This window comes from Pelecanus crispus, chromosome 21, assembly GCF_030463565.1.
Source record: "Pelecanus crispus isolate bPelCri1 chromosome 21, bPelCri1.pri, whole genome shotgun sequence".
Lineage (NCBI taxonomy): Eukaryota > Metazoa > Chordata > Aves > Pelecaniformes > Pelecanidae > Pelecanus > Pelecanus crispus.
The window spans coordinates 2,734,488-2,761,615 of record NC_134663.1 but is presented as its reverse complement, the minus strand read 5'-3'; the positions used below and the strand labels follow the sequence as shown (position 1 = coordinate 2,761,615).

The 27,128-nt window shown below is 52.4% G+C and overlaps 1 protein-coding gene across 4 annotated transcripts in view; it reads left to right on the top strand.

The window, feature by feature from the left end:
* The first annotated feature begins 250 nt into the window (after positions 1–250).
* BIN3 (bridging integrator 3) overlaps positions 251–27,128 on the top strand; it is a 41,026-nt gene continuing 14,148 nt past the window's right edge. Inside the window, exons 1-6 of one of the 4 annotated variants that reach the window (XM_075724054.1) lie at positions 251–281; positions 10,498–10,546; positions 17,531–17,571; positions 18,190–18,251; positions 22,344–22,480; positions 22,809–22,849. In XM_075724054.1, coding sequence (XP_075580169.1) covers positions 274–281; positions 10,498–10,546; positions 17,531–17,571; positions 18,190–18,251; positions 22,344–22,480; positions 22,809–22,849 — 338 coding nt within the window. In that variant the 5' untranslated portion in view covers positions 251–273. Of the gene's footprint in view, positions 282–1,534; positions 1,580–10,497; positions 10,547–14,055; positions 14,079–17,530; positions 17,572–18,189; positions 18,252–21,585; positions 21,638–22,343; positions 22,481–22,808; positions 22,850–27,128 lie in introns of those variants that run through there. The other 3 variants (XM_075724056.1, XM_075724057.1, XM_075724055.1) reach the window with 3 other exon arrangements.

Here is a 27,128-nt window from a genome sequence, read left to right as displayed (position 1 = left end):
AACACCCCCCGCCCCGTTCCCGCGGTTTGCGCTGAAACCGGAGGATCTGAAGCCTTTTCTCCCCGGTTTCCCCTCCGGACACAGCTCCAGGCCCCCCTGCCCTGCCCCGTGACGTCACGCCCCTCCCCGACGTCACCCCCGGCGCGGCACGCGGCGGGTTAACACCCCCCCCCCCCCCCAACTCCGGTCCTCCCGCCCTGTGGCGGCGCTACCGGAAGGGGCGGGGCGAAGGCGGCGGCACTTCCGGGAGCGGCGCGGGGCGGCGGGGGAGCCATGAGCTGGTGAGTGCGGGGCCACCGGCGCCCCCGGGCCCGGCCTCGCCGCCACCGCGGCACCCGCGGGCCCGGCCTGGGGCTCGCCAGCACCCCCGAGGCCCGGCCCGAGGCCCGCCAGGCCCCGGCTTCTCCCCGCGGGCGCCGGCGGGGCTGGCGGCCTAGGGGGCCCCGGTGCGGGCCTGCTGCGGGCCCCGGTGCAGCCGCGCCCGGTGCAGCCGCCCCGGAGCCGTGCCCGCAGGCACGCACAGGGAGTGTGGGTGCTGAGGGGTGTGCGCCCGGCGGGCCCCTCGCCCCTGCAGCAGCTGCCCGGCCCTCGGCGGGCCCGGCCCTCGGCCCGGGGGAGGGGGAGCGCAGGCCGAGCCCCGAGCCCCCCGCTGCCCTCCCGCCTGTCCGCAGCCCGGCCCGCTCCCCTCGCCCGGGCGGCTGCTGCGGGGCGAAGGGTTTGGTGCGGGGAGGTGGGGGGTCCCCAAAGGCCCCCCCTGCCCCCGGCGGGTCCGTGAGTCTGAAACGCTGTAAAACTGCCTTCGGCTCTACTGAAGTAAAGCTTGTTTTGTTTAAAACCCCCCAAACCCGGAGTTCCCACGTGTGTTTGAATCAGACTTGGGAAAACACGAAATTGCTGCTCTCCCCTTAATTTGTTTAGTGGTGGACTTGGCAGTGTAGGTTAATGGTCGGACTGGATGATCTTAAAGGGCTTTTCCAACCTCAATGATTCCATGGTTCTATTCTAAAAGCTCAGTTCGGATACCATGGCACCTTTGGCGTGCTGCTTCTGCGCGTCTCCCCGCCGCTTACTTTAATTATATTAGAAATTAATCTTGACTGCCACGCACGATTTCTCATGCCGGACAGTCACGTAGAGCCGGCAACTGCTACGAGAGGTGAAGGATGGGATGGTTTAAAGAGAAAAAGGCCTTCCCCTTCCCCTTGCCTGGCGGTCTCAGGTTGAGTTTGCCAGGGCAGGCACGTGGTGAAAATTGAAGATTTTTTTTTTTTGGGTTGGGAGTTGGGGAAGTTGCGGTCTGGAAACATACTTCGCCAATATAATGACGCGTACGCAGGTACCTATTAGAATGGGACCTTTTGGTTAAAAATACACACTTATCCGCCGGGTTCATTTTTATTCTGCTTTACTCATCTCAGAGCTGCCATGATTATAGACAGCGTTGGTTAACGAGGGTCTCGGAGCCGCCTCTCGCCCGGGCTGCCCTCGCGCGCTCTGGGGGCTGCTGTTGGAAAGCTCCGGACGGTGGAAAAGACCTGCTCCGCTCTCCTGGTCTGGGAGGAGCCGCAGAGCCGAAAACGTAAGAAATAAATATTCCCTTCACGTGATGGATGTGGAATAATTCGAGTGCAGAGCGGCAACGCTTCCCCTCTGCACTTTTCCAGTGTCCGTCCGGCCACGCTGCTCCCGGGGACCTCGCCTGGGGACCGTAGCTTATGGCGCCTGGTGGCTTCCCTGCGATACATGTGGCTTTTGCTGAGAGCGCGGGTGTTTTCGCCTTTTGCTGGGCAGGAATAAAAGGTCATTGCTGGAAGGAGGGGGGGGACTCCGCTGAAATCTGAGTCCCTTCTTTCTTCTCCTCCAGCGTCAGTCCTTCGGCGTGTCGCGGCTCCGCTTACGCGCGAACGCGAGGGGCTTGGACCCCGCGGGGCTTCGGCAGCGTGTCAGAGACACAATCGCTCTCAGTTTGGCCTCGCCGGCCGGCTGGCCCTGCCAGCCCTCCTGGCTGATAATTCACGCAGCCGCCCGCCCCGGATGAATCGCCCTATTCACGGTGGGGGGCCGGAGTTCAGCGCCCGGCTGGCAGGGACGGGCTCGGCGTGACGTCCGCCTCGCCGCCGCAGCGAGGGGTTACGCTCCCGCCGGCAGCAGGCAGCGGTGACAAATGCCGGCGTGTGTGCGTGCCGGCGGGAGGGAGCCGATTGTGCCGGGGTCGTGCCCTGCTCCTCAAACGTCAGAGTAAAACACATCTGGCCCCGATGCCACTGCTCTGCCGTCCCTGCGGAGGGAGCGAGCTTTGTTCCAGCCCGGCGGGGCAGGAGGTTGCTTTACGCAGCAGAGCGTGTTTGCTTAGTTTGCACGTGTGGCTCTCTCCGGCAACGGGCACCGTTAGACCAGGGGCAGCGTGGATTAAAACCCCTTTTTGGGGTCGGCCATCGCGGCCACTCAAGAGGATGGAGCTTTGTCCTCAGCTCTGTCCTGCAGATCACTCTGGGGAAGCAGCACGTCACTCTGCCTCCAGTTTTGCTTCTGTACACTCGTTACCTTAATTAATTTTTTGTGAAGGCCTGTGCGAGATCCCTAGAGATTAAAAGGCAAAGAGGCTGTTCGCAAGCGGGATGCTAGATGCCTTGCTGAACTGTGCGTGGTTAATCCTTTGCTTTCCCTCGCTCTTTGCGAGCGCTTGGCGGGTCAGGGCTCTTTGCGCTGCATCAGGACGGGGAACGCAGCAATGCCCGTTGTACCAACACGGGAAAACTTTGCTTCAGGGAGCAGGGAGTAACCCGCTGGTGACAGAGGCTGGATTAAACCCCCAAATTCCTGACTCCTGCACCTAGGCAACTAGGCAGTGCTGTCTTTCTAGGCTAAACTTTATTTAGAGCAGGAGTAGGCTTGTTTTGGGAAACAGCCTTGCAGGGACAGATGAGATGTTTTCCAAATCTCGGCAGAGCTTGGTGGCTTCCTTTAGGTTTTATGCCGTGGATTGGGGTCTCTTGAACACTGCCGCATCCCCCTCTTCCTCAGCACTCCCCTGTGGCCCTGGAGGAGACAGGGGAAAATACTCCAGTGATTACGTTGACCATCACTCCTTTTAAAAAAATAAAGAGAAATGGAGTGGTGGCTTTTACTGTATCATCACCCTCAATTGCCACAAGCATCTAATTTGTGACCGCCTAAAAGGGGTTTTTAAGGGTCGTGAAACCGCATAAACCAAAATGCTGTTGCAGCTCATAACTGGACGCCCAAATACCTCTCCTTTTGGTTTCCCAGCTCCTGCAGGTGATTTTACAAATGGGAAGGGGGTTTTAGTAGTGCGACAGCTCGATATCTGAGCGCTGCCTCTCGGCACCGCTGCAACAGCTGGTATTTACTGGGAGAAAAAATATGTTAAGCAAATGTTGATAGTGAGGCACTGCGAAGCACGTGTTTTCTTGTTGCTCTGCAGCGTTTTATTGGTCGGCATGGGGGGTTGCCGTTGCCGGACTGCTAAACCATATGCCTCTTGGCAAGGAGCTCTCGCTAAGTGGACGAAGGAGCTGGCATCGATTTAAAGTCGGGAGTGGAACCGCATGGTTATGCGATACTTAACTCCCCGAGTCTTTATCAGACGCGATCCAGGGTTGACGTGAATGTGTTTTCTGAAATGTTTGGGGATGGAGGTGAAGAAGAGGAGCTGCCCGTCTCAGGAAGGACGGTTGGCTGGCTGGATTTACGCCCACTTGCAAGGGAAGGGGAGAGCGCGGGGAAGTGGGTTGTAGCGTAAGAGTAGGTTTGGTGGTTCCTCGTTTTGTTTTCCGTGTTTTGGAGCTGTGCTGTGGCCACGTTGGGCAGGTGCAATGCAAACACAGAGCAAGGCGCTTGTTTTCTTTCCAGTGAATCAATATTGATATTTTTCGGCGCCCAAATCCCAGTCCCCTCGTGGTCAATGGCAACGCTCCCCCTTCTCTCCGGTTTCAACGAAACTGGGATGTGGAGATGAGCACGGGATAAAATTAGATTGGATGAAGCAACTGGATACCAAAGCGGTGAGGGAGGTGCGCGCAGCTCCCGAACACCTCCCTGCACGGCGCTGCCGCGTGTGGCACCCGTGCAAGGCGGTTTGCACATCCCAGAGGTGTTATCGCGGTGAAACCGAAACGCTGGCGTGCCCTCTGCAAGTCGGGCAGCGCCGGCACCCCGGCTCACCGCAACATCTCCCGGGGTGGAGCAGCCGGCAAGAGCCACGCGCTGCATCCTCCGCCGCGGTGGGAGATCGCAGCGCCCGGCGTGGTCCGTGGAGCGCGATCAGCATGTGGTTATTTCTTAATTATTATTTTTTCCGCCTTCTTTGTACAGGTAGCTAAAAAACAGTGTTATAGTTGAGCCACAACCGTGTTTCACAACCATGCTTAAAATGGATATTTTTGTAGCATAGTCAGGGCCTAAAACAGCCTTGCAAAATTCTGCTCGCCCACGCGCCTGGCGTGAGTAATTTTCTTTTGATGGGTGAGTAAAATATCATTATTTTTTTCATGCTCATCTTGGAATGGGTGGGAGAGTAGATTCTGACATTATTTTTGATTTGCTTAACACTGACACCGCGCTTGGCTCTGTGCAAGATGCAGAGATACGAGCAGCCCCTGCTCCGACGAGCTCGCCGTCTGCGGGCACACCTCTCCGCTGCCAAAGTTGAGGAAGGTGCCTTGTTTCCCCGGGCCGACCTAAACCGACAGAAAATGGACGTTTACATCTTCTTTTCGCCTTCTCCCCTGCTGCAGGGGCTCGCTCTGACATGCATTTGTGGCTTAATGCCTACGAGTTCGTAGGGAAGGGGTTGAAATGCAGGTGGGAGCGCACGCCTGTGGGGACGGATGCATTTATTTCCGCGGGGCCGTAGCCCCACATCGCTCCTCTCTCTGCCTCTCGCCACCCCGTGACCTCCCCTCTCGTCTCCACCGAAGAGAAAACCCAAACCAGAATTTGGCGCAGAGTCTCCCTCGACATAAGCTGTTTGTGATCCGTTTGAATAATTTTTTCCTTTTTTTGCCTTCGCGCTGTGTTTGGAGCGGTTGCTATGAGTTCCTGCGAGGCGGGGGGAGCGGGGTGGGACGGTGCATGCAGTTTCCATGGACACGATGTAGTACAGCGAGGCATCCGGAGCGATGCTCGAGATTAATGTCTAACCCGCGTCTGCCTTCCTGCCTTTCTCACCTGGGCAGGGCTGGGATACCCACCCTGGCTCCGGGGTGGCCCGCACGGCCACAGATTTGCAGCTTTTGATGTTTTTTAGGAAGCCCAAAGTCGTGAGGCCCATGGTCCGGGTGCGCAGGGTTGGTTTTCTCGGCGTGCGCATGCGCAGCGCCACGTGCCCTGCCAGCCTTTGCCGCGTTGCCTCTCCTCGGGTCCTGTGCGGGCTGCCTTCGGCGCTTGTTAGGACTCGGGAACGCTAATGAGGTAATTAGTCCTGTTTCAGCAGCTACTGATGGCGGTCACAGCTGCCTTTGAACTTCCAGGGTTCTCTGCCTTTCCCATATCACATCACGGAAAGCTCCTTCCCTGACACCGACGTCTTGTAGCGACGCTTACCTGAGTGCGGAAGGCACGGCACGGGGAGGAGGAGGAGCAGCGCCCTCCGGCCATGGAGACGCTCACTCAAATTCACTCGATAACGGCAATGAGAAAGTGAAAGTTATTACCTCCAGGATCGCATCCTTCCTCAGATGCTCCCGACCTTCCTGTTGATGTTTGCAGGAACGCTTTGATCTCTCCCGGATAGCAGCCAGTCCTGTGACCGGGCAGGTCTCCTGCCTGCAATCACACCTCGAGCCCAGTCCTCTCCCAAAACCGGAGCTTGGCACGGCGCGGGCAAAGGGAAGGGCTCGTCGCAGAGCAGGGCTTGGGGAAGGGCCCCTGACTGTCACAGGGAGAGTTTCTGGGGTAGCTTAGGGCCAGTTTTTGGCTTCCTGGAAGATCAGGTGTAAATGGACGGTTTTGTAGAAGCCCTAGGCACGCCACGTGCCAAAATCTTTGGGAAGACCGGCCTTGGTGGGTTGGGGTCACCCCTCGCAGCGCGAGAAGCTGGGTGTTGGCCTCCTGGCTGCAGGTAGAGAGAGGTTTCTTTCCAGTGAAAGAATTGAGATTTTTGGTGGATATTCAAAGAGTGAAAAGCTCTGGCGGAAATCCAGGCTGTGCTGGCTTGCTGGCGCTTGGGGTTTCGATGGAAAAAAAAAAAAAAAAAAAGCCCTGAAACTTTCCACGGGAAGCGGGCACTTTTCACAAAACATGAATTTAGTTGGTGGTCTGACGGTGGTGGTGTTACCGATAAAAACCGGTTGTTACCACCGCTTCATACTGCGTTTAGACCCGCGGGTCCCTGGCAAACACCGCCTGTGTCCACCACCGCCTGTGGCAAAATACTGATTTTGATGGTGCGTGGTTGCCGGAGACTCGGCGACGCTTTTCCTACGTGTCTGGGTAATTAACCTCCAAAACGCGGTGTGAGCGAGCACATTGCCCCGGCCGCAGCGCTCCCTGCCCTGTCCGTCATGTGCCGCTTGTCTGTCCGTCTGTCTATCCTTCCTTCCCTCCTCAGCCCCTGGTTCGGCAGCAAGCGGCTCGGCTCCGCATCCCCAGGGACAGCGGCTGATCAGCTGTGGGTGAAAACGCTTCGTGTTTATCCCTTGCTTATCTGCGAGGGGTCTTCTGGGGCCTGATTAGGGGTTGCAAAGCGATGCTCAGATGAAAGGCGCCGTGGGGGAAAGGGTTGCGTCCACCGATTATTTATCCCCTGCGCGCGCTCCGAACGCCAGCCGGGCTCCCCGGCCTCCCTGCCGCCTGCTCGGGGCCGGGGATGGTGCCAGGGTTTGATGTCCTGCTCGGTCCAGCGTGGCAAAAGGACCATCGCCTCCCTAAATTAGCAATGATTTAGTCTGATTCACTCTGGCAGTTCCTGCGTGCCTCCGTTTCAGGGGACTGGCGGAGAGTGGGAGGGGGAGCTACGTGTTTTAAACTCCAGCTCCCCGCAGACCTCATTGAGCTGTATTCCCCCCCTGCCTGCGAGGTTTGTTTGCAACTCTCCTGTGCATCCAGAGGAGAATTAGCTGCTTTGCTGTGTGGCCCTGGGTTTGCACATGGAAAAGCCAAGTAAATATATGACATTGCTGGGGAAACTTCAGAGAAAATTAGCCACAGCTTCTCCCACCTTCCCCTCCCTGGGGTTCCTGAGCATCCCCGAGTAGAAGCTTGCAGGATTCTCTCCACCCACACTTTTTTTCCTACTTTAAGCTCTTCCCACCCCCTCCCTGCAGTGCTTCGCCCTCCTCCCTCCCAGCTGAACCCCACTGCTTTCCCAAACTCCCCGTGACCTCCCCGGGGGGGTGCGGGTGGCCGGGCCGGGGGCCGGGATGCTCCCCCAGCCCTGCGGCGCGGGGGGGGACCGGGGGTGGGAACGCTCCGGCTGTGACTCAGCGCGCTCGCGCTCTTCAGGAACAGGATTTCAAGGGATTTCACACCCCAAACACAACCCCAGCTTTCTCTCGCTCAGCAGAAATGAGAGATCAAAAAAATGCACCGATTCTGGTTTTCCTTCGGTGTATATAGTCCCGTGCTGAGCTTTTAAGGTAACGGTGATAACCGTGCCGCACCAGTAATCCGTGGCAGTAAAAGATACCAACCCATCTCTCTCCAACTTGCTTGCGTTGTCCCCATTGTACATTTTTTTAAACAAAATAAAACACCTGGCAGCTCTTAATTTTTAAGCGAATGGTTGTAACGTTGCTGTATCAGGCATGTGTTGTCCCCCCCATCTCGCAGGCTGGGACGCCGACTCTCGGAGGGGCGAAAATTCTCGGTGCCGGCAGCAGCTTGCCGTCACGTTTCGAAGCGCGGGGTGTATCCATTTGTTTTAAAAGCTCAGATAAGATCCTTACCTCTCATCTTTTTTCCTTCCTTACTGCTTTTGTTCCTGCTTATGCATCTTTCCTCTCCCCCCACCCCCACCGCCACAGAACCATATTAAAAGGCAAAGATTCAGAAACCAGGAAGATTATCTCAAATTATAAAATAGCAACAACAACAAAAAAATTGGTGAGGAGACGTTACTTGCACGGGGTTATTTTTTAGAGGTTTTACAGAGACAGACATAATTAGCCAACTGGCATCACGATGCTAATAGAGATATTTACTGCTTCAAAGTGTATTTGCAGCGTTGCGAAGCGCTCCGGTGACTTGCTTTTGTTCTGGAAGAAAGTAGCTGGGATTTTTTTTTTTTTTTCCCCCCCTCTGCGGTGCAGCGGAGCTGGGGGACGGGACAGGACCCCACGTGGGACCCCCTTGCTCCTTGCTGCTTTTCCTCGGCTGCTGCCTGCGCTGCCGGCTCGCTGGCTCCCGACCCGTGCCGATTGACGGCTTTGCCCTGCCCGTTCCCTGCATCCCTCTTTTATTACCAGAATTGCCTTGATTTAACCCAGCTTGCCAGCGGCAGTCGGGATTGCTTCTCTAAATAACCCGTGTTGGCAGGGTTGGCCAGACAAGGGAGAGGGGAAGGTTGTGCGCAGGTAATGCTTTAATCGCCCTTTTAATTGTGCTTTTCCGCTAGGAACCGGCCTAGCTCCAGCCTGAACCCCGCGCTTGCTCCCGCGCTGCCGGAGATTGCCCAGCAGCCACCGTGGCTCGTCGTGCAAGCTGGTTTTTCTTGGGGTAACTCATTCCCCCGGGGTAAAGACCGCATCTTTTTCTCCTCCTTCCACCGAGATAGGTTGATGCCATCACTTCCAAAAACGTCGAGTGACGGCACCTGGCTGCGGATGGGACAGCCTGTGCCTGTGAGAGTAAGGGAGGTGCCTCATTTTAGTTTATATTTGACCCATGTAGGAAAACACAAAGAAAAAATCCTTATTTTTTTTGCTTTCTTCCTGTAAGGCACCACACACCCAGTTATTGACAGGGTAATTATACACCAGACGGGTGTTTGTTTATAAAAGAAGTGTGATTCACGGCTACCACAGGAGCTGGAAAGGGTTAACAACCTAAAATTATATCGGTCCAACTGGAGAACCATAAACAGGAAGTTCTCCAGAAAAATTTAAATTTAAACCTGGTGACTCAGGTTGGCTTGTGCTCCCCAAGCCGCTCAGGAGGTACGCAGGGGTTGCAGCCCCGGTTTATTACCGGTGGCTAATTACACCGTTGGTTCGAAAACAGTGGCAAAGCTGGGCAGAAGCGAGGCCGGGAGGGATCGGGTTGGCGGATAATCTTGGTTTTGCTTCGTCCGCGTGGCTGGCGCGGCTCTTTGTCGCAAGCGCTTTCTCCCATCGCGTGGCGTTGCTCGTAGCTGGGTTTTACGGCACGTTACGCTGATAAAAAATGTTTTCTGGGGTTCCAGTTGTCCGATCGAGCGGTGTTAGAGCGGTGCCGGTGATCTTGTAAGTAAAGCTGATGAGAAGCAAACGGAGAAGCAGCCAACGCGCTTGCTGCCCAGCAGTGAGAAGAGCAAGGCTGCGAGGCAGCGTGACCAGCGGCCAAGCCAGAGTCCTGCATGTTATTAGCGTAGACTTTGGGTAGCAGCGTAAGAATTTGGGCTGGTCCAAGAGGGGACTCGCGCACCTTCCCAAGAAGCGCCTGGTACAGATTTGGGATGGGATGCCGATGCCGCTGAGCTATGGGCGTGCTCTAGGTGAGGCATCTCTAGGAAAAAATACTTGCATTTCATTATGGGACCAATTTTTTCATTTTAGTTAAAGCGGTATGATGCAGAAAATGTTGGGAGATTTTAGATGAGATGCTTTAACCAAGCAGCACCTCTTTAACTTAATTAAATACATTGGAAACAGCCATTGAATTCCTGGATTTTTATTATACTGATAGGTGAAAGAAATCCAATTATTTTCAGGACGGCTGCGTGGCTGTAACCATCTGACCCAGGCACCCTTACATATGTTGTGTAATTTATTTTGAGTACTCTTCACCTTTGAGCTAGCTCGCGTGGGGAAAATCATTCAGGTAACCCAGATTTTACTAGCAACCATATTAAAGATTTTAAGAATGAAGGCTGTTCTGCTGGCAGGTGAGCCGCTCCTACAGCTGTTGTATCAGAGAAATCCTTTGAAGCAGCTCACAGCTCCAGACGCTTGGGTTGTTACTTTTTTTAATATCTTCCTTCTAAATATTTACAGGGTTTGTTCTTTTTTTTTTGCCTCCCCTTTGGATTTGTTTTTAAACATAGTATGTTCTTCAGCCGTTTATTTCGCCAAGGAACGCCTGGAGCATCCATTGCATTTATTTGCCTTACTCGGACGGCGGAGGGGTGGGGAAAGGGGCGTGCTGCGGCTGGAGGTGGAGGTGCTGCTCTCGGGGGAGACACCGGCTCTCAGAGGGGGAGCACGCTCCCCAAAAAGGGGTGCTGCTGCCCCGGGGCAAGCCCTGCTCACCCCAAAACCCATCACCCGGGACGAGACCCGTGGGGCCGGGCTGTTTGAGGCCAGCATCGCTTGCTTACACGTCCCCTCTTCTCTTTTCCAGGATACCATTCAAGATCGGGCAGCCCAAGAAACAGATTGTACCCAAGACAGTGAGTAAACCAGTTCCCCCTTTTTAGATCCAGCCTTTGATCATGTGGCTGATGAGTCAAGCCGGCACTTTGACTCGTCCCATTTTGCGAGCGTGTGCGTGTGCGCGCGCGTGGGAGGGAGATGTGAGCGAGCAGAACCTGTTGCCGCGTGTGACCAGCGCTCGGTTCCTCGTGCGAGGAGTGAGGGGGAGCCCCAACCAGGGAGAGTATTTTGGTTTGGGATCTGTTTCTTTTTTTTTTTTTTTCTTTTTTTTTTGGGGGGGGGGGGGGTTGAAGGGAAGAGCTCTTTTGGTCTGGCACAGTTTTCCTTGGAGATGGCTGAACGGGCTTCCTTCCTTCCTTCCTTCTTTCAGCAATGGCTTGTTTGTTCATCCTTTCTGAGCAGATGGAGGAGGAGGAGTGGTTCAGATCGCTGAATATAACTGTTTCCAAAGAAAGGCTTATAAGCTGAGATGCTTAGTGCTCGGGCGTGAATTAATTTGTGCTGCACAGCATTTGCTTTAAAAGCAAATTAAAAAAGCATTTTGTATTCTCATGTATTTGAGACTCCTATCCCAAGTGCTGTTGCTTGCAGCTGGCTGCGGTATTTTCCCTTCTTAAGCAGATGGTCTTTGCCTTTGTCCCGTGCAAAAAAAAGCTGTGGGACCTCACAGTAGCTGTCCCTGAAAACTAACCTGCATACCTGCTCTAAAATAAGTGCCCCGACAGCGAGCATGGTGGAGACCTTGTCTTTGTAACGGCATTGGTGACCTAATCCCTTGAACAGACTAACATCTCTGATCCTTCCTCTCCGGGACGCTCACCGCGGCTAATTCCTCAGGATGCGTGGGCACTCCTGTTTACGGGGCAGTTTCTCCTTGGGACATGACATTTTCCCCTGGAGGCAGAGGGCTAATTCTGCCACTCCCTTGATGGCTTGATTGACATGTTGTATTTTAAAGGGTTTGGGTAGTTGTCTGCTGCCGTAGAACAGCAATTTCCTGTAACGGCTCCAAACTGTCAGTACAAAATTTAAGCCAGGCAGGCGATGAAGACAAGGACTGATAAAATCCCTCAATGTTTTTTGCGTCTCTTCAGCTGCCCTTTTTCCAGGGGCTGGCGACCAGCCGGCGGAAGGTGCTGCTGTCTGCGGTCCCCCAGGAAAGGCAGTCCACCAGCCTCAGGTCTTCACACCCATTCCCCTTCATTTCAGGAAACCCCACGTTGCCTTGCTCCGCGAGATTTTGCCTCTCCTCCTCTTGCTCGGTGTTTCCAACACCGTTGTCCTTCCGGGCTGTTGCAAGAACCAACTGCTCTGCAGCTCTGGGTGTCTTGGCCAGCTTTCTTGGACATCTCCATCCCACCCATTCTCACGTCCAAGTTGACTATATTTTCTCTCTTGCCAGCGCTTACTGATTTCCTTCTGCTCCTGCTGCGTTTGCTGTTACGAGAGGTTTGTCTGAGAGACCTTGTCTCCCCTGGGCCCTGCTCCCTTGCTGCTGAAATCAGCTGTCCCCGAGCTGCAGCAGCAGCTTGGGCTCCGTGCAGATGAATGGTTGCACCTTTGGGAGCTTGCCTTCCCCTGAGCTGCTGGTATGTGCTGAGGCAGTTGGCAGGCATTGCTTATATATATATGTGTGTGTGTGTGTGTGTGTATTAAATAGAACAGCTCAGAATACCCGGCAGGCAGAGGTTCATTCAGCAGCGGGAGTGTTTCCGGGCCTTCTCCCTTTCCTTCCTTCCCCCTCTTCCTCAGCTCCTCCAAGAAGTAGAACAAGTTTTTGTGTCAACAACTCGGTAGCTCAGAGTCAGATGCCGATTTTTAAATGGCTTCCACTTGCCGTGTGTTGATGATGATGATACTCTCCAGGCAGCAGATATGTGGAAAGCAGAAAACAGGAAGCCCAAAGCCTTGCAGCCTCACAGTAAGTGTAAAGTGCAGCTCTTCAAAGCAGAACAAATGGCAGGAAACCACCGATCTCCCCTGGGAGCGTGATGGTGTGGAAGCGATGGGGCTGCTTTGTAGCTTTAGCGAGCTCGAGGCCCCCAACTTTACCTCCCAGTTGCAGGCTGAGACGCTCCATCTGTGCGGGCTTTTGGGAACAGCGGTAGCAGCCGAGGTCTGTGATATTCCAGATGTTGGGCTCTGGAGCCTGCTGCAGGAAGTGGGAAGGTGTGGCATCTCCAGGGCTGCATCCCAAGCCGATCAGAAGGGAAGTGGTTGCGGGTAGAGGATCTCCCACTCACAGAGATTGGACCACAAAAGAGGAGGTGGGGGGGAAGGAAAAAAAAAAAAAACATTTGTTAGGATCTAACTTAGTTGGCTCTCCGTGAGGCATGTAACTCGAGCACAGGAGAGGGGAGAATCGCTTTGCTGAGAGAGGCTTAGCTCGCCAGCGAGCCTTTTTGTTTTTTGGTTTTTTTTTTTTTTCGTTTGATGAAACGATGCTGGGGCTGGTGTCAAATCTAGGCCGGCAGTAGTACTGAAAAGCAATTTGCCTAGGCTGCAGAGGGAATTAGTCATGACTCCCTATGCCCACTCGCTTCTGATCCTTTGAAGAAGGGCATGGTGTCAGCCACAGTTTAGCTCTTCAGGTAGAAGGAAACCCCCGTAGAAAATATCAGTGGGTGAACTGAAGTGATCTCCCGCCCCCCAGACATGCCTCTGCTTTGTTTCCACCTTAACCTGGGCAAATCCAATTCCAGACAGCATAATCTCTCCCCTCCTCTCTCCTGAAAAGAGCAGCTGTCACCGGGCTTGCCGAGAGGCCAGGAGCTGGGTGGGAGGATCTAATGCGCAGAGAGGACCTGCTGTCAGCGGAGCCACGGAGGACACAGTAACGCAGCCCAATTAAACTAATGCCCGGTGATAGAAGTTAAACCTGTTAGGATTATATCTCTCTGCAGAATGTTTATTGCTCAAATCCGATGCAGCGATGAAGCCTCTTGCGGCAGAGGTTTTCTCCCCCCCCCCAGGACAACTTCGGTCTGAGCAGAGGTTACGCTGGAACCAGAGCTGCAGTTGTCTTCCGAGCTCTTTTGCAGCTCCAGCTTGCTGAAGTTCATCTGCGTCACCCCGAGGTTGTACCTCGCTCTTCACCAAGGCTTGGGTTATCTGAGCCGGCAGGTAGCCGGGAAGAAGAGCCATCCGCGCGTCCCCACGGGGCGCGGAGCCGGGTCAGAAGCTGGGAGAGCCAGCCAGCTCTCATTCCCTCTTGGGATGGGGCAACCCGGCGCACAGCCCCTTCACATCGCCCAGGTTTTACCCCTTCCTCGCTCCCTCGGCAGCGCTGTGGCCTGGGCTGACTCAGATGGTTCGCCTTCCTCCTCCTCGCTGGCTAACCTTGGGTGAGTCAGCTTGGCAGGGAGCAGAGACCTGAGCTGTGGGCCCACACGCCTGCCAAGCCTCCCTGCCTTGACTCATCCCAGCAGCTCTTCCCCAGGGATGTCGGATGGAGGTGCTCCATGAGCAGGAGGATTCCACTGCAGCTGCCGGCCGTCAGCGCCTTTCCGTTGGGCTCCACCAGCGAGCTGGAAATCCCAAAGTAACAGAGTAAATGTCAGAGAAATGGTGGGGTGAAATCAAGTGACGCCAGTTAAATCATTTTACTCATTTTCACTCTCTTCCTTCAATCTTCAGTGGGACATAACTGGTCCTTGCAGTTCGGAGGTGCATGCTTTTTCCCTTTCAGCGTGCCACCTAAGCAGCCTTTCTTGAAAGCTTTCTTGCTAGGCGGGGGTTTGGAGAGCTCGCTGGGTGGCGAAGCCCGCGAAGTCCCGGATGCAGCCGCACTCTGCAGCGTTGCTTTGGCTCAGGGCTCCGCTGTTGGACGCAGAGCGAGCGTTCACCCACATTACCCGCCTTGAATCTCCTCTTGCTTGACGGGATGGCAAAAGCTCAGCAGAACTTCCAGGTTATAACAGAATTTCTGGCCTAATTATATGGGTTTCTTTTTTTTGAGAGGAGGGAGGAGGAAGCATTTGATGCCTTCTTTTTCCCAAGACCCAAGAAGAGACTGAGACCACTGGAACATGTAGAAATCAGCTAGTCCTCCTCCTCCAGGAAAAGAAATTAACCTCAGGGGAATAAGAAGGTTCATCACAGTCCCTTATTTCCATCTCTTTGTAGTGTTGGCTTTGGTCTTGCTTCGTTGCCTTGTAACCATGGTGTCGATTATGATACTGCCCTTAAAGCAGGAGGGGTGTTATCACAGGTGGAAGGCCCGGTGTTTGCAAACAAAAATAACTGGGTGAAAAAGAAGAGCGTTGTTTTATTTCACTGCTTTTAAGAACTCATCGTTCTTTATGTAGATTTAAATAAAAACCCAGAGACGAGCAATCTCGCATTAACTAACCCGTATGCCTAGAAGAAAAAGCAGTCAGTACAGAAACACGTTTTGATTTTGAGTTTCCAGAAAGAGGCTGCAGAGAAGTGGGATTATTTTAATATTACGGAAACTTCCCTTCAGGATATTGTAATTTTCTTGCCTGTACTTCTTGTTCTCGTTACTCTTAACGTGATAATCCTATCCATAGCCTTTTGCCGCGAGTGTCGGGTACGTGTGGCCATTGATGATCGCTACTGGGAGCGGGAATTACTGTGTACTCTGCAAAATGTGCTTGGCTTGCTCTCGGCTCGTCCTCCTCGCACGCCTCTGGTCTGCCGGTTGCCTGTAAATCTGCACGGTGGGAGCACGTGAGAGCGGGTCTTCTCTGTCCGGTGCGCGGGGGGCCCTGCTCCTCGCTGCCTGTGTCGTTTCTCTGCGATGCCAGCGGGAGCAGCGATGACTGGGAGGGCTACATCAGCCTGCAGACTGTGATGACTGGTAGCCAGTTGCTACTGTGGGCGTGAAAAATAAGAGCAATCTTTGGGCAGCTGTCTCTGCATAGATGGCACTGGAGATGTGAGTCAGGCCGGGCAGCTGAAGTGCCGCCTTGTAGATTCACCTCGATCGTATGTAGAAAGCGCGCAGGCTCACCGGGGTTGGGTGTTTCAGGGAAGCTCGGAAGCCCTGGAAGATTTGGGGGTTCGCATCACCCGGAGGGCCGCAGGCTGGGGAAGTTTTGCCTTCCTTCGTAGCCATGAGGCAACGATGCCTTTTGCTCGCTGCACAGTAACGGGGGAATCAAACAGCAGATGGGAAGGGGCGGATACCAGGGATCTTTGCAGGTAGTTTCATTTCACGTCCAAAGCCTCTCCGGTTCTTGGAGGAGCTGACTGCTGAGCAGGCACAAGGAAGAGCCTCCCGAATGTGGAGAGGGCTGGATGGAGCTCCATGCCAGGGGAAGAATACCACCAGCCTTCAAAGGACATATTTTTGAGTCGTGCCCGACCCTCTGTGGTTTGCAACCAAAACAATTCACACATAAGGCATATAAATAGAGTGCAATACTCCCTGGTTATTTTAGCAGCCGGAACAGCCATAGAAATCGAGGGTGATTTTTACTATGTGCTGGTTACCTGACCTCCAGGCACCAGCTGCTGCGGATTTCTGCAGAACTGCGAACCAGGCAGAAGTCGTGTGAGCTGCCCCCACACTGCTCCATGCCTGTTCTCCAGCGACCATTTTTAGCAGCATGAAAGGGAGTTGGAGCTCGGTGGAGGTTTTTCATCGGCAGAGAAAGCCAGCATGCATCCCCCGGATGGTGGGAGCTGATGGTGTGGACAGCTGTCCACTGGGGATGGGGCTGAGACTCGGCACGCTCGCCGCGCGGGTCACCGGCTGCCTGCGGATCGGGCCGGTCGTGTCGCTGCAGAGTATCTGAAAGTGCGGACCAAAAAGATATTTAGACAAGGAGGTTTTAAGAAAACTGGGATTACTTCTCCATCTACATCTCCATTAAGGCTCTATCTTAAAATACTGGTCTTTTAATAGCGATTTTGATTGAAAAGCAAATGTCCCTATTAAGTGTTCTGGTTTCACATAATGCTGTTACATCAAGCCTGGGTTTGAAATCCCGAGGACAGCACGAAGATTTGGAACAAACCTTTGGATCCTTCTAGTGCTGGCTGTTTGCAACACGTAGCATTTCCTTAATAGCATGGTAGCTTGACAACACAAATGAACCCAGTTTTGATCCCATGACAACAAAAGCGCATGTATTTACTCTTGGCTGGTCAATTGAAATCCATTTGCTTATTTGGTCGACGAGGTGTGGAATGAATATTTAAGTGTGTGTTAAAACAGTCAGCATGGAAGGAAAGTTCCTTAAAATATCTTGTATCACTGGAGATTTGCTGCCAGATAGCAAGTAGGAGGAAGCAGTCAGTGATGTAGCATCAGGGGAAGGCTGTTCTTTAGCTCTGCGCTCTTCGCCAGCGCAGGTTTCTCCTCCCTTTGCGAGGTGCCGCAGTCCGCTTGGACCGCTGCTCCGGCCGAAGCCTTTCGTCGGAGGGAGCCTGGTGCAGGAATAAGGAGGGTATCGAGGGGGCAAATAACACGGAGACTGCAGGGCTCAGTAATGGCTTGAGGGGTCGGAGGGGAGAAAAACCGTCCTGTTGAGGATGGGGAAGGAGAGAGCGGCTGGGTGGGGGTCTGGCAGCCAGCCACGGGCAGACCCACCGCAGCGGTCCTTTGCAGCACGCTGCTGGAGGAGAAGCGGCTCCTCTCAGCTTCTGGGATGATCGTGCCTCTGGAAGAGAAAGCAGGCTTGTCCCCTGCCAGCAGCGAGCTGAGCCGTGGGTGCCGGTGTCAGTGCGTGCTAAGTCGCGATCTCTCTGCTTTTAAGGCGTTCCCATTTACTCTGTCAGCTTCCAATTCATGTTCTGGAGCACATCCTTGGAATGAGCTGACGCAGTTGGTGGCAGTGTCTTTTGCTCTAAGAGAGTCTGGAGGTAAAAAACCAAGACTTCATTTACTTTTGAAGCGTAACTCCCATTACAGCTGCAGCTTATGCTTCCCTGGGTTCACGTAGGCATTTCCTGAGGACAGGTTTCCCTGCACAGGTAGTTGCCAGGCTCTGTTGCAGTACCTCCGAGCTGATTTCCATCTCTTCTTTCCACAGGTGGAGAGAGACTTTGAAAGGGAATATGGAAAGCTTCAGCAGTAAGTATCAACCACACTGGTAAAACAGGAAGAGTAGCATACTTCTCTGTTGTGCCCTCTTACTGCATCTTCCCAGGAAATTTTAGCCGGTTATGCTCTTCCCAGCAAATCACTCACTGCCCTGTAATTTCTAATTCTTCAGAGTTTCTCTGGTGGCTGGGTGTTCAAAGGTGTCCTAAGAAGTATTTGCAGTGGGGTTGAGGTTTGCAGATTATGGCAGCTCTAAAGTAAAGAGTGTAAAATTGCCAGAGAACTGTGGGGTTACCGAACAGCTCAACACCTCGGAGGACAAATATTGGTTTTACCATACTGACTGTGTCACATAAGCTCACGCTTATCATCTGGAAGCATTTGGCTTTACCATTTGTGGTAAGTGTGAGGACTTAAGAAAATATGTGACTTTGAATAAGAGATCACCGACTTGAGAAGGTTGAAAACCATCTGAAAACAACCAGAAAAGGTTGAGCAGCACTGAACTTCGTAGAGCCTTGCCTGGATATTTTTAACTCACAACAGAAGCCAGCATATTCAGCCCATAAATGATTTGTTGCACGTATGATACACTTCGGTTTGTTTCTTTCCAAGATTCAGACTTTGCCTTGTTCTCCCATCTTTCAGATTGGAAGATCAGACCAAAAAACTTCAGAAGGATATGAAGAAAAGCACAGATGCAGACTTGGGTATGTGACTGTAGGATACATAGACTGTGAACTTGGCCACAAAGAGATGAAGTGACTTTCTCAAGATCACATGAGTAATCTGTGACAAGTCTGGAAAACAAATCTAGATCTCAGTCCCACTCAGTTTGCTTAGTTACAAGGCCATCTGCATGAGGGCTGCCGAGCAGTATCTCAACCAGGGGAACAGAAAGTATGTTATGGGCTCGGTCCCTGTCTCTTGAGCTGCGTCTTGCTGTGTGGCCTTGGACAAGTCACTATCTTTTCTTTGCCTCGGTTTCTGCAACGGAAAAAGAGGAGTAGTTATTCCAGTTCTCATGTTAGACAGGCAGGAGCAGTCTCCAGCTGAGCTTATTGTGTCGAGGAATGCGTATTCACCTACTTCAGTCGAGGGCATCTGATGCTATCTGAAGCCAAAGGAAGGTGGGATGAGGCTTTGGGGGGTCTGCAGAGCACTACGTAGGCATCGCTGTACGGGTTGCACGTATGAACTGCTGACCTAGCAGCTCTCATTCAGGAATAACCCCGCTCGCTCCCTTGGTGGCTGCTTGCTTTGGCTTGACCTCGTGGCGGTGGGCGATGTAGGAAGCAATAAACAAGTCATCTCTGCGCGTACCGCCGCAGCTGCCTGCGCGTGGTGACATCTGCCCTTCAGGTGTCCCGTCCCAAGGCACAGCGGCGCCTGCCTGCTCCATTCATAGCTTCTTGAGTAGGAAACCGGTGTGACCGCGCCACGTGGCGCAGGCTTTACACGAACATGGGAGAGAGAGAAGATGGAGCGATCTGGCGGAGGGGAGCTGGGAGAAGTGGATTCAGTGGATGCCAGTTATTGAACCGAGCAGGGCAGCCTGCAGAAACATGCAGCAAGGAGCTGTTTTAAACACAGATGGTTTTTCTCAGCATGTGGTTTGGAGTAGTCCCTATTTGTACCGGGCCCCCACAGCTCTGGAGCCAAGGCAGATGCACCAGCGCAAACAGGTGTGGGCTGGACCGGTCCAACACTCATCTCGTGGGAGTTTGGTTCACAGAGGGGCAGGGGAGTGGGAAGGAGCCCCACCGGGCGCTTTGCCAGCGGGAAGGGCTGGCAAATTTGGGGCTTCCCATGATACAGGCTCTCACCTGTGTGTATGTCTGTGTGCGTGCTCGGATATTGCCAGACGTAAACACGGATCCCGGCTCTTGCCTGTGCTCTCCCACCCTTCCCGGAGCCGTGCCGGCGGGTGCGTGTGCTTGCACGGGGAGAGCGGTGGGAAAGGCACCAGCAACCGGCGCTGCCGGGACTCCTTTCCAGGGTGAAAACTGCCCTTTCTGGGGACTTTGGTCATTGTCAGGGATCCTTGGTAAGTTTTTCCTTGTTAAGGATTCCCCTCCCCTCCCTTGCAGTGGGCGTTGTTTATATGGAGCATTTCAAGTCCCAGAGGAGCTGTGGGAGGACTTTCTTTTTCCGTTCTGCTACATGGCAGAGTCACAAATGAGCCTTGGCCAGATCCAGTAAGATCTGATTTCTCATTTAAAGGCATGAAATCATGAGTGTAAGGGAAGATTTTGAATGTGGTCTGGTGAAGGATGGCTGAAGGAGAAGGAGGTAGATCTGATCAAGCACTGAGGACTGCTTTCCTCACCTGGCAGTACCCGTTCCCGAGAGGAGGTAGCTGTGCTTGCTCAGCCAACATCCAGCCCCCATATCCGACGAGGAAGGCGGTGTATCAGCGTTGCCGTGTCCTCCTGAGTGTCTTATTTCTTCCACTGTACCTCTGTGCCAAGGGGTTTGATTATTCACTGCCTGCAAACACTCCCTAGCAAACTGGACCTGGTGGCTCGAGTCTCCACCTTCTGCCAAAAAAGACTCAGCTCAGAACGAGACCGATTCCTCCGTCGGTGTGAAAATGTTCTTACGAGGCTCGGCCGCTGCCCTGCCAGCTGCAGCAGCGTGGCTGGGAACAGGGTATGGGTTATTAGCAGCACTCTCTGTACTGTGGCTAAAGACCACTAACCCCCTTCCCTACCCTCTTTCCAAACAAAATGTGATCTTAAGGAGCAGGAGGATGTTCTTTAATTGGAGACAAAAGCTCTCCTTTTGAAATGAGACACAGGTGACCCACTGGATCACCGTGGCTCAGTTTTGCTCTCTGGAGCGTGCCTGGGTGTTCTCTGCTACTTTTATTGTGATTCAAAGAATCAGTGACTCTCTAAAGTCACTTCCTTTAATTGGAATCACATCCTGCGTGTTTTATTAGCGACATGCAGTACAGACCCTCCTGAAGCCCACCCCGCGGGGCAGGTGATTCCTCTCCCCTCTCCCCTCTCCCCTCTCCCCTCTCCCCTCTCCCCTCTCCCCTCTCCCCTCTCCCCTCTCCCCTCTCCCCTCTCCCCTGCCAGGGACGTGCTTGTTGAGTTTCAGGACCGGCACGTGGAGGTGGGACCAGGGGATGACCCCCCCCAGGGTCCCGGCTCCCTGCGCACCAGTGGGGATGCAGCGCGTGCCGGGGTCTGCAAAGCTGCCTTGGGAACCGCAGAGCCCACCATGGCTGCTTTTCCAGAGCTGTACAGGTGAGGTCAGTGATGCAGGGGAAACACCTGGCCCAAAGTCTGGCTGAACGTGCCCGAAAAACCCCGGTTTCTGGCCTCCCGGCGTGACCCCGCTGCTCGCCGCAGCTCCCCTCGCTGCAGTACGCTGTAGTCAGTCCTCTCCTTATGAAGGGAAACTAATTTTTCTTCCAGCTGAAGGAGTTCTGCCATTCTTAACTCCGTCCCATTTTGGCACAAATCCTTCCTCAGATGTGGTCACACATATGGATTATATCCCATCTGTTTAAAGGTTTAAATGCCTAAACCCTTAATGTTTGGATAATAGACGGATACGGTAGCTTTGTTATTCCGTAGTTAGCGTCTCGTTCTGCATTGAGCTTCCCAGCTATCTTAGCTTCTGAGCTCTCTGTATAATTGTGTGTAACCTTTAAATCAGAATGTTTAACCCCTTGATTTATGATCTTAAGCCCCATTATTCAGATTACTTTAACTTTTAATATCTGAGCGAGTACAGTAGGAGTCTTTCCAAAGCTCATCTGTAGCACGGCTCAAGCATCTGGCTTTCTGATCTTAAACTGGAATAACTTCCAGCAACAGTGCTGACGAAAAAGAACATTTTTTTTTTTTTTTAGTACCCATGACTTTTTTTTTCTTCTTTATTCCCATTTAGATTGATGCTTGCCTTTTTATTCATCTTTTTTTCCCATTCTGTACCTTAGCTATTTTCTTGCTCTTTTGTAGCGGTCCTGTCATAGGGATTTAATTTTCCCTTTGAAGACCAAGTGTGTGGATAGGAAGAGAGATGTGTCTGATGGAAAACAAGCAAAAGTGCTCGGCAAGACGGGAGCTGAAGCCCATCGGTGTGTGACCTGGTGTTTCTGTATTTCTTGGTGACGGTCTCACCCTGGCTTGTGGGATTGGTCTCCATGGGTAGAAAATTTAGGCGCATTGAGGGAAAGTGCTTAGCCAGCTTGTGTGTCTGCTGCTTGTGTAGTGCCTATTTTGGGAGTAAAAGAGAAACCTTGTCTTCCAGTCCTGTCAGTCTGGTCCTTTTCCACCAGCACTAAATCCACTTCAAACATATATTATTTTTGTAAAGCCATTTGAAAGACTTAATGGACTGTGATTTTTCTCATTGTGGAAGAGCTGTAGTGAGACTGAGTGACACTTAATAGTCTGCCGAGAAAAGACGTATAAAAAACCCCATCTACGTTTTTTTTAAGAGAACAGTGCTTTTGTTAGTCTGGTATTATTTCTGGCAACATCACAAGCCGTACATCGGAGTGGCTCAGACTTAACTTATATAAAAACAGTTCTCTGGGTGTTTACATGAATGAATTGGTGGGTCTTCCTTTCTTTTCTCTCAACCAATGTTGAATATCTTCCTGGAAAGTCATGCTAAACCCTCCTCGGTGGCTAAAGTCCCTGATTTTTGCCCACAGTCACATCGCCCTTTGCAGACGCAGGAGCCAGCCCTGGCAATGAGAGCTGGTGTGGCTGTCCCGCCAGGCAGCCGCTGAGACGTGACCCTCTCTGCTTTCCTTTGCATGCTCCGGTTGCCCACAGCCATGTCCAAGTCGGCTGTCAAAATCTCTTCGGACCTGCTGTCCAACCCCCTGTGTGAACAGGAGCCCAGCTTTCTGGAGATGGTCACGGCCTTCGACACAGCGATGAAGAGGATGGACTCTTTCAACCAGGAGAAGGTGAATATGGGTTCAGCTGAAGAAGGGGAGACCAGGGTGTGCCAAGGTGCTGTTGGTATCTCCTCCTTCCCTTTTTGCCATCGTTTCCACGATGCTTCCCACACTAGTTTCTCTATCATCTTACTCTTCTTCTGACTCTGGTTGTACTGGGGATTGCAGCTCTGCCCAAGCACATGGGAGAAGTTTGCTATTTTTTGGTTAAAGGGCATTGTGGTTGTGCTCAGAAGCCCACATCATCCTATGGTAGGCACTGTGCAAACATGTATCGTTGTGCAAACAGGCTTTTTCAACAAGCCTGACATATAATCATCCCTTTTACTTTCAACAGGTGAATCAGATCCAAAAGACAGTCATAGAGCCTTTGAAAAAGTAAGTACCAGCATTGCCTTATGAGCCATATCGAGTGTTTGTCATAACCGTGTACTTTAGGGATGTGTATCATCGAAAGAGATGTCAGGTTAGAAATAAGCCCTTCCTAAAGAGGTGATAGTTCACGTAATGGGACCCTCCTTGCTTTACAGCTGGGGCATGGAGAGGTGGGGTGGTTTAGCTGAGTCCGAACTCTTATTCTATTGCAAGGGTAAAGACCTCTTGTGTCTCAGCCTGCCAGATGTCTTTATCTGTACTTTAAAGAACACCTGAGATGAGTAATACTGAATGCATTAAAGCATCCAGCTTCTCTCCCTTTATATGTTGGTTAGCACCAACACTTTGCTCCATCTAAAGGAGAAAAATCAACTGGGGAGCTCTGCTGTGGGCAGCAGGCACAGACAGTGCCGTCCAGCCCAGGTCGGGGGAGTATTTAGGTGTTTGAAGACAAATTTCTTTCCTTTGGAAGTTTTCTAAGTAAAAAACGTAGAAGCTTGCTTTTAGTAGAAGTTCTTTTGTGTTTATAAATAATATATCCATGCAGGAAAGAAAGAGAAGTTACAGAGCTGTCGTAGCTAGACAGTGAGCAGGTGGGAAGTACGGACAGAAAAACACCGGCATCCCCCATCCCGGGCTGGTAACTGATCCAGGACGGGATGTCTCAGCCCCCGGAGAAAGCCTTGCAGATCTCTGCAGGAACAGCTTCAGACCGTGGTGTGGTCTGAAGGGCCAGCGAGGGGTGCGTGTGGAGGGGAGCCCACTGCAGAGTCACGCCGAGAGCCACCTCGTCACCGGGAGGAGAGGTGGCAGGGAGTGTGCCAGAGCCAGACCTCGCTCCAAACCGTGCCCGTCCGCAGATTGCACGGCTTGGAAATAAATCCTTATCAGAGAGCGAGAGCTGGAGCTGTCATCAGTATTGTTCCGGTAGCAGGTTACCATATTTTCCCCTGTTCCTTGCTAACCGGTGCCGTACGGTGCGTCAGTACTCAGTCATGCCTCGGCACCGTGGCAGTTTTGTCACCTAGGTCTCATCTGGTGCAATTCCCCTCTGTCTGCACAATTTCCACCGGCGTTAGCAGCCATTACCAGTGTCACAGGCTGTACCCCCTAAACATTTATGGAGTGCTTCAGTTTTCTATACCAAATGTCTTCTGAAATCCTGAGATTTGCTATTTTCTTACCAGAACAGAGCAAGCAAGCGAAAATAAAATAAAATTACTTTAATATGACAGTAAGTGTTGCAAATTGCTGAATAACAATTTTAGTTTAGGTCTGACACAGGGTGGTTTTTTTTTTTTTTTTTTAAGTTGTTGTTTCTGCCCAAATCTGAAAGTAAAATCTCATATACCACTTAGCGCATGAGGTTACAGTGTGTTTCTATCCGAGGGATGTTTGGTGACTCGTTTTACCTTGGTCGTCTATCCACGACCAGAAATTCTTGGTTATTTGGAAAAAAAAAAAATTGAAGAAAGAAAGAAAGAAAAAAATTCCAGGCTTGTGCTGTGGAATTGTGTTGCTTATTATCTAGATTGTCCTCATGAAAGATACATTAACTTTTTCTTCCAGCATTCTGTTAAAATTGGAAGAAGGTCTTGTGTCTCTGAAATCTTCATGACTTTTTTTTTTTTCCCCCAACTTGTGTTAGTTGATGAAATGAAAGATGATGTCTTTCCCTGCAAACCTTGCCTTGTGTTTTAAACCCTGGGCAGTGTACGGGGCCATCATTTAAAGACAATAAAGCCTTTTCCACATCACCGACGTCTTATTCTGCGTTTGTGCGGTGTTTGGCTGCTGCTCTAGGTGCTGCCGTAGCACAGACGGTGCAGAAGGGGAAAAACCCTTTCCCGTTGCTTTGGGCTTGAGGCAGCTATGCAAGATCACGTTGTATTATTCCTGCTGTAGGGAAATATTGGGGAAATAGTGGAGTTTTGCAGGTCATGGGGGCAGTTGGTTTGTTCCTCCTTGGTACCAGCGCGGTGCCCGGGAGCGCGTCTCAACAAGGTGTAACGCCCAACTTGCTGGTTATCAGTCCCGTCCTTAGTTAAATGTGAGGGTGTTTACTTCGGCGTCCTGGCGGCTTTCCAGTCTTGGCAATTCTCTCGAACTTCCTAAATTTCCATTGGACTCGAATATGGTATTTTTTCCCTTCCTGCCCTTTGGCACCTGCAAACAGTTGCTGTGTGCTCTTAAACCGCTTATGTTTCATGCTCGGAGAGGCTGCATCTCCACGCCGAGCAAAAAAAAAATGTTCCTTTCCTTCCCTCTTTCTGACTCTCCGCGAGCGTAGGTACGTGCATGGCCGAGTCGTGCAGCCAGGAACATTTCTAAGGAGCCCAAGGGTCCATTTTGAGGCTAATGAGATGCAGGAGAGAAATGCAGAGCTTGCACCTCCCCTTGTCCTGCTGGCAGATAAACCCCAGCAACGTTTCTAGGATAAAAGTTTCAGATTAATGAAAGCTGCCTTGAGGAGCTCTTCTTATTTCCAGTTAGGTATTGCTTCCCCTCGCAGAGACAGTCCTCCCCAGCCTCTCCCAAACTTGCTTTGACCTAGAAAAAGGCTTTTGCTACAACAGCTGCACTTTATTACGTCTTCACTGGTGGTCTTTTATAGTTTATTAGGCAAAGAAACAGATAAGTATAATCCAGGCAATTATCATTAGTGGTAATATATTGTAATCAGAGGCACATGTGCAGCAAAATCTCCATTCAGTTGTCCAGGGATAGTAGTTTTCAGACAAATGTTGGAGAATTTGTTAAACCATGTAGAAGAAAGCAGTAGTAGATTTTAGAGAGGGGTGGAGGCTCGTATTGTGTAAATCCTTCTGCTTCTGGGGACGTAGGGTTATTCAGAGTTTTGCTTTTTGAGCCCCAAGAAGCCCTTGGCTGGGAATCACTCATTTAACTTTGGGGAAGGAGCAAAGCTCTGATGAGAATATTGCATATTTCAGCGTGTGGGTTGGGCAAGGAGCTGGGCTGGCTGGGAAAGGTCGGGAGGGATCTGCTCTCCTCTTTGGGAGACGCCTGCATAAATTCACACCAGATCAGCGGATTTGGGGCAAGGGGGGGAGAAAACCAGCTGCTTTTTGCTTTACTCTTCCAGTTCTTCACTCTGGCTTGGGTGAGGAGTGAGGTGTATTGGCTGGATCGCGGACTGGTGATAGACTGTGTAGTGTCATCTTAGTATTACATATTGTGTGTCAGTATTTAAGGAAGGAAGCAGCTTAAATAAGCCAGGTGGTTTGGAGATTCACGGGCCTTAATGCCTTTCACGTTTGGAGCCGATTTTCCTTGCCGCGGGGTCTCGAGTTAACAAACTCTAGCTGTCTGAACCTCCCAGAGCATCGGGCTGTCGTGGTCACCCTGGCACGGTACCATCCCCTTGGCTCGGAGCGTGGTCCCGCTCCTGCGGCCGAAGCCGAGGGGCTGCAGCAGGATGGGGAGAGGCTTTGGCAGGGGTATCGCAGAGGGTGCTGCCGCCTGGGTGCCACCAGCCGGGGCTGGGCGTCAGCGCGGCGGGAGGTCCCCGAGGTGCGATCCAGGAGCCGTTCGCAGCGGGTTGATGTAGAAATTCAATTAGAGCTCTATGTCAGCAAATATCTGCCGGCGATAGCAACCGGTGCTTGGCACACACGGAGCAGGGGGGGTGTCGTCGTCGTCATCTTCTTCCCATAACCCTGCCATTAAGGCGAACCCTCGAGCTGCGTTTCCTCCCCGGCAGCCCAAGCAGATAACCGGCCGCGAGCAGCCCCAGGGGTGCCGGGGACCGGAAGCAGGAAAAGCCGCTTTCATGTCCTTAACGAGCCCCTAATGAGGATTTCGTGCACAAAGCTAGCCACATGGCTGCCTGGCCCCCTCCTGCCGCGCCGGGCTCTCAACCTAATCCCCAGCTCGCTGCTTTTTTGTACCGTCATCTTCATTTCTGTTCCTTTTCGCTCTAGTCGGAAGGGCTGGTTTTAATTTCCCCCTTCCTGGTGGGTGGACGGGCCCACGACGGACGTGTGGGCATGGGCTGAGGAATGGCAGGCATCCCCGAACATAGCCCAGATGCTTCGGCCTCGCGCTGAGCCATCCTTGTGCCTCTCCAAACTTCCTCCTCATCTCATCCACCGTCGCTTTCTTTTGCATCTCGTGCTCCACAGCTCTTTACTCCTTTTTCCCCCAGTCCGGTGCCAGCCGTAGATCCTCTCCGCTTCCTTTTGCTTTCATTATCCACGCCGTTGTCCCTAAATAATGCCATAGGGAAGAGCGCACGGGCATGCCAGCCATGCCCAGCTCACGG